Here is a 10,489-nt window from a genome sequence, read left to right on the forward strand (position 1 = left end):
CTTAGGAGCGGAAAAACCAAACCTGAATGATGTGATTTCAGACAATCTAAAGCACTGATATACAAAATCTCTTGAAAACTGAAACAAAATAAAAACAGCAAATATATGCACACATGAGACAAAAGTTGGTGTTGCCGCGATGGTCGAATGAAGGAAAGAATGAGAAAATAAAGTGTGATGGTCGACTTCAGGCGAAATTTTCACCGCATTGCTTGTTTCCACCATTAGACAAAATACGGCTTTGTTCTATGAGTTTGATAAATATCGTGCATATGCCTCTGTCAAAAATTATTCACGTCTCTCGTCACATCAGGTGAATTTCGAAAGGCGATTTTAGTGCAAAGGGAAATTATAAATTGCGCACAGCTGACGCGGTTACGCTAAAACTAAAATGACCAGAAACAATAGGCGGTTAAAATTTAGCTGAAGTGGACCAAGCTGAATTTCAAACACCTCTGCAGGAATAAAAATTCCTACTTCTCACGCCCCCCCTGGAACCTTCCTACGCCCCCCTAGGGGGGCGCGCCCCCCTGGTTGAGAAACACTGTTGTAGACGTTCTAATTGGGCTGGAACAGAAATTGATTATGTAGCAAATGACCGGAGAAAATTGTAAAAAATAAAAGTATATTTAACTTTTTAAACTTATCCTTTATTATATGTTCAAAATATGACCAAAATATTGTTGATCCATTTTGAATCTATGTTCTTATATACAGATATATAAAAATAATATGCTGGCTGTATTATTGCTGCTCACTTTACTATTTGATCATTGAATTCAGCAATCAGCACTCATTAAAACTTTCAACATTTTATGTTTCGTTGTCAATAATGAAAATAATAAAAAAACAAGACGGTAATAATGATCTCTAAATTTCGACGATTCATTAACCTTCCGATAACCAAAGCCGAGTCAATTTTGATCTGGGTTACAGTTTTTACTTAATGTCTCCTTTGAACGCTGTCCAGCAGTTCTGATTTTTTCTCAAATTTTTTTCTCAAAATGAGGAGTTTATTTTTCCTTTTTTTGAACCACAATTTTGTGATTGGCGTGATAGAGGTAAATGAGAGAATATTTTCCAATTTTAAAACGAATTATGTTTTCCATTTTAAAGCACATAGGCAAGGTTGAATAACACTACGTTATGGTTGTTTTACAATTATGCAAATTAGTTTTCTTGTAAACGTTAGTGTTACCAGTAGCAGGGCGCTTTGTTCGCTTCGCTGACGTGGCTGTGCAATAATATGATTAGGCTACTGTCAATCAGTGAGTTTCATTTGAATGAATTGTAGGTTAGCGATATGCGCTGACTGAACAAATACGAGAAATCACTGGAAAGCGGAATGAGCATCCATTATGCAGATAATTTTTTTTGTTTATTCTTTATTTCAATTATCTGAAAATAATTCTTTATCATTTAGAAATGCACTGGAAGAACGAGATGGAGTTGATAGATGAGGAGGCGCCTATTCAGAAAAACGGCATTCTTTTTCATGTTATCGTTATATCTTCACGTTAAGAATGAAATATTGATGTTGAGTCTGTAATGATTTTATTTTATGAAATTTCTGTTTAATTGAAAAGCACTGATACGTTACTTTTGAGGATATGATTTTAATATTAACATAATATTTACAATTTTTACTGCTTAAGAAGGTGAGCATTTGATTTTATGTTTCGTATTTTAATCGATTCGAAAAATAATGAAGATGCGGGCGACATGAAGCAGAAATGGAAAACAAAAGGTATACAGGGTCTCCCGTGGGTCCCTATTTTGTAGGTCTGGTATGAGGATACTTCGAAACGATGAAGTGATCCACCAGTTGAATTAAGCTAAGGACAAACCTGTATGGTTGAGATTTGAAATAATGCAGTGTGAAATTGCGAAACATGGCCTGCCAGAGATCATTGTCACAGACGATGCAATATTTTTTGTTTCTCAGGAATTTTAAGAGATTATTCGTAGATAGATTTGGAATTCGACACATCCGAACAGCTATTCATCATCCGGAAAGAGTAATTCAGCTTTTTGACTTAAAATTCATTCGAATGTAAAAATGTGCATATCCAGTAAACTGGCAGACATTTTTTTGCCACGATAATTACTGCTAGGGCGATGGATTGTTTGAATCCATATTTCGAAGTAACTGACAAACAAATATGTAAACTGTTCATATTGAAATGAAGAAATTAACAGGACAATATTATTTAATTAAAAATTTATATAATATTCAATTACAATCAATCGAATTGGTAGAAATGTTCTTTAACATCCCATTGCCATGTTTCTCACATTCAAAGGGTATGCATATTAAAAAACGAAGCATAAGCACATTGCAAAATTGCTCAATCATTCAATCATATTTTACTGATATTAAGCAAGTGTCAATTTTAATTAATTCTTTTTTTTTATTATTCGACGCAGCAGTTTTGTAGATGAACTTTTAATATAATTTATAACAATGTAAATGAATAATTTTCAATGACATATCAAAAGAATTAAATTAACAATGCATATTCGGTTTCATTTTATAATAAATTGTTCAGTTTGAATCAAAGTTGTAAAACAAAAATTTTCAACTGTAGGGAGTCTGTATTACAAAATCAATTTTTAAGAACAATAATTATTTGAATATTTGATGTTGTTAATAGCGAATTTGAAAATTTACATTTGTGAAATTAAAAAATAATCTCCTATGCCACTTTCTCGATTTTATTATATGCACATTGTTGAAAGATTTATATCAAACGATGGAAATTTAATTAACATAATCTCAACGAATATGTCGTCATCAATGGTTCGGATGTATTTGAACTTCATTTCTGAATGTATTCAGGTAAAGTAATACAATTTTGAGAAAACTTTATTTTTTAATATTGCTGAAAAATACATGAACAGAACTATAAATTTTGCTGTTCTTTGAACTGAAACCATTGAAACTAAAGTCTAATGATCTAAATGGTAATTATTTAAATAAAAATGCAAAATTTTAAACAAAGAGGTTGAAAATAAAAGATAAAATTGCAACAGTAATTTGCATACTCTTAATTATAAATAGAAAAAATGTTTTATTTCAATCGGCAGTGGAGACGTCCGCATGTTCGTACTCCACTGATGGTTGATGTGTTGGTTAGGGTATCGCCAGTACCAAGAAGGGCGTGTAATGGCAGGGGAACGTTTGCAAACAATGGTGCCACCGCCCTTCGACTGGTATGGTTCATTTGGAAAGCTACACTAACAGTGACGATCAATGGGCACTCCACCTTTTTACAATTTTTCAGATAAAGTTCATACAGAAAATTGCAAAAATCATATTTGTAAATGATAAAGTGAAATATTTTTATTTTCATGCTGCAGTCCAGCGGGCGCTTTACGTTTTTTAACTTTTCAGAAAAGCTCACACAGAACAACAAAAATCCTATGCTAATAATAATAGAATGCAGTATTTTTATTTTATACTGCACGTAAATTTAAATTTTGATAACAAAATTCATTTTTTGATAAATATTTCATTTTTCAAAACGCTATATTCAAACAAAGAGATTTAAAATAAAAATATGAATGGCAGTAATAATAGTATTTTGGCTTCATATTAAATATAAAAATCACAAATTGCAGTGGAAACTTTTGCTTGTTCTTTATTATTTTATCGGTGGTTGATTTGCTGGCATGCGCCCACTCGTATGCAGAGCAATACCAAATTGCCAACATATTTGGTACTGATGCACCAAAGTGTAAAGGCTTGTCTGCTTTGCTACGTGAACATGGGCCAGAAAAGCCAAATGCATCATCACAATGATGGCATTTTTCACAACATCCCAAATAGGTGAATTCCATCAGACGGATTGTATCGATGGTAAATGCGAATTTAAATTTTGATTTTTTTTATAAAATTCATTTTTTGACATATATTTGCTTTTTAAAGTTATATTTCACTTTACTTGATTGTTTTTCTTTTTGTTTCAGTGTACTGAGAAAGGGATCGTCCATAAACTGAAAGAATCCAAAAAATTTCCGGTCCAGATTTGTTGAAAATGCCAAAATACTCAGCATCCACTGTTTTCATTTATTATATCTATATTTCGTCTACTTTGTTACATTGCTATTTTCAAATTTGCATATGTTGTATGGCATTTTCATCAATAGTTGCGCATATAAATCAGGTTTGAACAGCAAATGTTACAACTGCTGCCAGCATTCAGAAGCTTTGAAATGCTCAAATTATCATCAGTTTCCTCCTGTCGTTTTCATTTCGATTATAAAATTGATTTTTTGATAAACATTTCTCTTCAAAATCTGTTGTATTCAAAAATATGGATTCAAATATAATAGTAATAATGTGCATCGGTTATTATAAATAGAATAATTATTTCATATTAATTGGCAGTGGAAACGTCCGTTTGTTCGTATTCCACTGAAGGTTGTAATGCTCGATTGCGCACTCTTGCATGTTTAGGCTTGTTAAGTCTAACAAATTGCAGTTGTGTTGTTGTGATGAACTGTTTGTTTTGTCAATACAAAGGGACTGCTGCTTTACCAATTGCCAGTGGAAAAGCTGTGCATATTCCTACGAAAAGTTTTCATACAAGAAGTTTGCTTACCTTCATTATCGTTTTGCTGTATTATTTTTTTAATTTTGTATCATCAGAGAAATTTGGTAAATTACATTTTTTGTCCGAGTAATTCTGTTTTCAGCACAGGAAAGCAGTGTGCTTATATATTTTGGTGAAAAACTTTTTTCGATGAGTTCCATTTTTGTAGGTCATTTTTGAATATTCAAATCCAAACTTAAGACATGCGGAGGCCTGTTTTGGCTAAGACAATGGTTTTATTATGGCGTTTTTTGTCAGATTGTTTATATTTTGACTTTATTTTAAATGTCACTGTCATTTTCGAATTTTGAAATAACTGTCATTAAATTAATTTGTTTCAAAATTTTCTCCTCAAACAGAGTGCATTAGTTAAGTAAATGATGGGCAATGAAAAATATACAGTAGCCATATTTATCAGCAGAAACGAATGGAATAAAAATTTGCATGCTAGGACGTTCGCTTTGTTGACATATTGGAAATAATTTTAGTTTGAGGTCGTCCGCGTATAGAAGCACTGCGTTTGGATTGGAAAATTAACTGAAGACCAATATCAAATGACATACAATGAATTTGCTTTTTATTCATTATTATTTTTTGGAATAATTTCTGAAAAATAATTTTTTAATCAACATCCAAAGTGCATGAGCATCATCATTGAGAAGATAACGCATTTTGCGGTAAGTGGCAGTTTTTTTCATTTATAATTCGTAATCACTTGACAATGCAATTGAGAATCGATATTGAGCATATTTTCTCAGTATATTTTCTCTGAATTCTCAACATGAGATGATAAGTGACTTAATAAACGCCAAATTTCCGTACACTTGAGTTTGATTTAATACACCCTGTATGCTTTGTTTGTCTATTATTAGAATATGGTCTTTCAAATATCACTTTTGCACTTGCTAACATGGAGGTTCAACTGACTCGAGCAAGCTTTTGCATACAAATTGTTCACCTAAAATTAGCTTTGAATGAAAAATTATGAAAATTTTCAGACATACGTAGGTGTGTTTTGTCTAAGTGAATTTTGTTTTGTTATGGCGTTATTTGTCAAATAGTTTATATACTGACTGAATTTGAAATGTCAAGGTCATTTTTGAATTTCCAAATAGTCGTTTTATTATTGGTAGAATTTAGCAGGGCATTTATTCTGCAGATATTGTAACTCGGCTTGGGTTAGCTTTTATCTTCAGCCAAAAGTTTTAACGCACTAAAAACCGGTTTCTAACGCTACACTATGCAAATAAGGATCGCTATAACGCTGCCTTATTATCAGTAAGGTTGCATTTGTTTGTTTAATTTACGTGGCAATTGGTAGCTTCGTTGAACGTTCTCTTAGTTCATTACGGGCGTTAAGTAGCTGCTGAAGGCCGTTTCAGACTTACAGACAAGTATTCCACTTTTCTGCTTGTTATTTTTAAAACTTTGTGTACTCATTTTGTGAACAATTACTTTTTAATTAGATGGCACTTAATTATTATATTTTTTGTATTTCACTTTATGATAAAGTGAGCACAGTTTTAATTTAATATCATTATTGCATGTTTAAAGAATGGAGCAAAGAAAATGTGAAAACACGGACGGCACGAAGCAGAACAAGAGAAGGCAAGAGGTAAATGCGATTTCTTGTGGATCTGTAAAGCAAGGCTAAGGATACTTCGAAAGGGTGAAGTTATTCCTTAGTTTAATGAAATTATTCAAGTTTGTAGTATGTAGTATATGAGTGAGATATTTTTCACTGTAAAACTGTTCTTTTTAATTTTCATATTAAGATTAGATATGACTTCATCTTTAGAAAGATTGAAAATCAATAGACGTTATTTTCAGTTTAAATTATTTTTTCAAATTTCACAGCATCAGAGCCATTTGGTAAATTACATCTTTTGTTCGGTTAACTTTGTTTGTCAGCATACGCAGCGAGTGTGCTTATATTTTAGTGAAAACATTTTGCGATGAGTTCCATTTATGTAGGTCATTCGCTGTGCTTGAGGCTTCAATTTTCCTAATTTCATAGCGTTCGGTTAGAATTAATTCTTCGTCCAGAAAATTTTCCAAATTTAACTCAAACCGGTTTCTATTACTACAGTATGCAAATGAGGATCGCTTGAAAATTGCTTTATCATCAATCAGTAATGGTGCGCTTGTTTGTTTGACTTGCGTGGCAAGTAACAGCATCGTCAAACGTTGGCGTTAAGTAACTACTGAAGTCGGTTTTTAATTGTTGAAAGTATTCAAATTTTTCTCGTTGTTACTTTTTTTCGAAACTCTCTATGTATAATAATTTTGTTATCTTTAATTGAAAATCAGTTACTTCTTTTATTTGAAAATTCTTTGTTCAATTTTTTAATTCCACTGTGTAATAAAGTGCGAAAAGTTTTGATTCAACATTTACCATTCTTACAGATATGACGAATGAAGAAAAGAAAATGTGAAAACGGGGACAACACGAATTAGATCGCGGACGACACGAAGCAGATCGCGGACGGCACGAAGCAGATCGAGGACGACACGAAGCAGTACAAGAGAAGACAAAGTTCCCGGGACCCCAATTCTGTAGGTCTGGGATTGGGATACTTCGAAAGGGTGAAGTTATCCCATAGCTGTAATTAAGTTAACGACCAACTTACATGGCTGAGTTTTGAATTAATGCAGTACTTGGTCTTTCACGCAGCAAAATTTATGTATGCAACTGCTTTCATGTGTCGAAATAATTTTTGGTTTCTGTTTATTTTGTAATTTTTATCTTTTCTTACATGGTTTTATTTTGAACACTTTTTGAAGCAAATTCCTTTCATTTTATTTTTATTTTTCAAACTGTTAAACTTCAAACGTTCATTCAATCTTTATTTTCCCCTACTTTACTTTATACATTTTATTCATTTTTCAATTTCTCCTATTATTTCTATTTCTTTCTTTGATTTCCACTTTTTTTCTTCTTATATTGTACATTTTGTTTTTTTTCAATTTATGTCTCCAAATATTTTTTCTCTGATTCTTTTATTTTGAGTATGACTTTGTAAAACCTCTGACACATGAAAAGCATTGCATACAAATAAGTAAACACGTAATAAACCATGGAAGAATAATGCACATGGAAAAGAAAGAAGACAAGTGGAGAAAGCCAAGATCGGTGAAAGGTTGTGGATAGGTTGGATCGAATCGTTTGTTGGTCAGTTGCGTTCGTTGGTCAATTCCGTCCTTGGTCAAGTGAGGTAAGTATTGGCACGTTGGAGAAGATAGATACGATTTGGCAAAGTCGAGTGTGGAAAGCTTCTTCATTACAAAGATACAATACACAGACGTAACAAAAGACCAATACTGCGTTATTTCTTAACGATGATGCTCATGTAGGATTAGTTAAAAAGGGAAAAATCATGTTTGCCATTACTAGTTGCCTGCCAGCAATATTAATCAGTTTATAGGAACAAAAACAAAACAGTTAAAATGGGGAAAAATGAAATAATGCACGTAATACATGTAAATTATTAATCTATTTAAAAGTAAGAAAAAAAATTTTTTTCTTTTAATATAAACCAAGAACAATGCAACAACAACAACAACATTTCTTTATTAATGAAAAAGTTTATTTTTCTAAAAAAAGATAAATGTGCAATGTAATACAAACAAACAGATAAAGTCTGGCATAAATGAGTTCTGCGAAATGGCAAACATGCCGGAAATGGGACTTGAAATATTTAATGCAGGCGGAGGATGGAGAGACCAAAAATGGGCCCCATCCTGGAGCGTGAAGCTCCCTTCCCTTAGACAAGGGAGAGTGCAAACTCTTCCTTGCTCTTTGGGCAGGCAGAGCGCACGCTCCTCTTCCCTGGAGCGGGGAAAGCCTAGGCTTTCCGCGCTGAAGAGGCGGGTGAGACTTAGTTGTTTCACCTGCCTCAGATGTGCGGGGAGTTTAGTGCTTTTCCCCGCTCCAAGGGGAGGGGAGATTGTGCGTTTTGTCTGCCCAACAGAGTGGGGGAGATTTTGCATTTTTCCTTGTCTACAGGGGAGAGGAGATTTGCGCTTTCCATGAAAAAATCGTGAGGGTGGGGGAGATTTCGCGTTTTCGTCGATTCAGCGGGGGGGAAGGTTGCTTTTTTTTGTGAATTTTTTTTAAAAAAAAGTTTTCGGTTGCGGTGGAGGCCTGCCTTTCGGTCAGCCCGACCGCCCCCGCGCCGCCCCCCGCCCTCCTGCCCCGGGGACCCCCACGGCATCATCGCCTCCTAGCCCACGTGCTGGCCTCACGATTTTGGCCGAGATGACCTTGGGTGGATCCATCTGATCCACCCTCGACGGACCAGATGGCCATTCTGATCCGCCGAAGACGTAGCTTCCGCACCAGATGGCGTGCGTTGCCAGGCAGATGTGAACCGTTACGCCTACAAAGCCTTGCCGCCTCATGCACATCAAATTGCCGTCACACCTGATACTCAATATTAATGTACTGTCCTGCAGAACCAACTCATGTTTGCATACTTACCGTATGATTTACAACTCATCATTATTGATTTAATGTATTATGCCTACTTATCTTTTCAAATAAAACTCACTACTGTAAGTTGCTGTTTTTTGCATTCCATTTAAAACATTCTAATTAACTATTAAAAACCCTGCTGAAATATGTAGTTACGAGTGATGTTATTATACCTAATTAGAAAATATTATGACCCACTTTTGGGTTTACATTGTATGTTAATCATTTATTAAAAAACTCTCACTGCTAAAATATGTTGTTTCGAGTGACGTTATTTAACCTAATTAAAAATTAAAATACTCAGTGCTGAATTTACGTTGCATTTTAAACATTCTAATTAGCATATTAAAATTAATCTCATATTTAATACATTGTTTTCCTAGATATTACGGATTAATAACATTCTATTTATAGAAGATTACTTCCTATTTATAAAAAGATTATACTCGTTGCACCTTGTCTAAGCTAATTGTTTATTTCATTTATACGAAGTTTACTTTTGCCAGTACCTAATTGAAGGAGACCCCGATTAACATTTTTATAAGTAAAAAATTTATATTCAAACAATAGCTAATTCACCAATAATTAATACATAAAATTATGCTAATTTAATGTTTACCATATTACATCCCTTTAAACTGTTTACATTACACTGTTTTAAAGTAGAAATATACTTTGACATTACATTCTTTATAGTAAAAAAGTGCTTTAAACTATAAAAATTATATTATTATCAGTATTAAATTAAGGAATAATTAGAATCTTTTATATGATGAAATGTAAATGAAGAGCTGATAAACTTTTCTACTTTGAAGCAGTGTAATGTAAACAAAAACTGAATTTGCCCAATTATTAGATAAATGAACATTAGATTTTATATGTCATTTAAGTTCCTAAATGAATAAATTAATGTATAACATTTTAAAAAATTTAAACTGTTTAGCATGATTATAAGGGGAAACTCTCGATGGAGATTAATTTCAAATGTTTGATGCCTAAACTGATGAAAGGTGCAACGCCAAATGAACTAGTTAAAGGTGTGACGGCAAATCTGATGTCAATCATTGGCCAAGTGTCAGAGCCGGCGTAACAATAACACAAACGCATAGCGACGCTTACCGTTTCTCTTGGGGAGTAACGATCACCACTAGATTGGCACCGAAACAGAGTCTCGGCACTACGTCAATTGCGAATTTGCATAACTGCCTCTAGGACAGATACGTCTTACGAATTCACATAGATGTTGAAATCCCATTGCACAAGATTTTCAAACAACGTCCATTTTCCACACAAATGGACAGGGTCATCTCTTTAAAACCGGGTCTCCTGGCCAGCACGGGACTAGGAGACTCCGCCGAGGGAAGTCCCCGTTAACGGGCAAGTGGCGGGGGCCGCGCCGGGGTCGGTCGGCCTGAAAAAA

The 10,489-nt window shown here is 33.8% G+C and overlaps 4 protein-coding genes across 4 annotated transcripts; 2 read left to right on the forward strand and 2 right to left on the reverse strand.

Moving 5' to 3' along the window:
• Positions 1-3,066: 3,066 nt before the first annotated feature.
• On the forward strand, positions 3,067-3,802 carry Tsp_09311 (eukaryotic initiation factor 4A). The gene is given in 4 exon segments (XM_003375684.1): positions 3,067-3,213; positions 3,361-3,377; positions 3,395-3,445; positions 3,622-3,802. The coding sequence occupies 4 exon segments, from the start codon at positions 3,067-3,069 to the stop codon at positions 3,800-3,802; spliced, it is 396 nt and encodes a 131-aa protein (XP_003375732.1).
• Positions 3,803-4,369: 567 nt separating this feature from the next.
• Positions 4,370-4,610, reverse strand: Tsp_09312 (putative toxin-antitoxin system, toxin component). Its single transcript, XM_003375685.1, has 2 exons — positions 4,605-4,610; positions 4,370-4,570 (listed from the first exon to the last, which is right to left on the reverse strand). Exons 1-2 carry the CDS (start codon positions 4,608-4,610, stop codon positions 4,370-4,372), a joined length of 207 nt encoding a protein of 68 aa, XP_003375733.1.
• Positions 4,611-6,150: 1,540 nt separating this feature from the next.
• On the forward strand, positions 6,151-7,746 carry Tsp_09313 (eukaryotic initiation factor 4A). Its single transcript, XM_003375686.1, has 5 exons — positions 6,151-6,210; positions 6,453-6,467; positions 6,685-6,763; positions 7,053-7,186; positions 7,606-7,746. The coding sequence occupies exons 1-5, from the start codon at positions 6,151-6,153 to the stop codon at positions 7,744-7,746; spliced, it is 429 nt and encodes a 142-aa protein (XP_003375734.1).
• Positions 7,747-9,667: 1,921 nt separating this feature from the next.
• Positions 9,668-9,782, reverse strand: Tsp_09314a (conserved hypothetical protein; the record flags this gene model as incomplete). Its single annotated transcript, XM_003375687.1, has 1 exon — positions 9,668-9,782. A coding segment is annotated over one exon (115 nt), but the record flags the coding sequence as incomplete, so codon positions are not given.
• Positions 9,783-10,489: the final 707 nt, after the last annotated feature.

The sequence above is a fragment of the Trichinella spiralis genome (assembly GCF_000181795.1).
Source record: "Trichinella spiralis strain ISS 195 chromosome Unknown Scfld5, whole genome shotgun sequence".
NCBI classification, from domain to species: domain Eukaryota; kingdom Metazoa; phylum Nematoda; class Enoplea; order Trichinellida; family Trichinellidae; genus Trichinella; species Trichinella spiralis.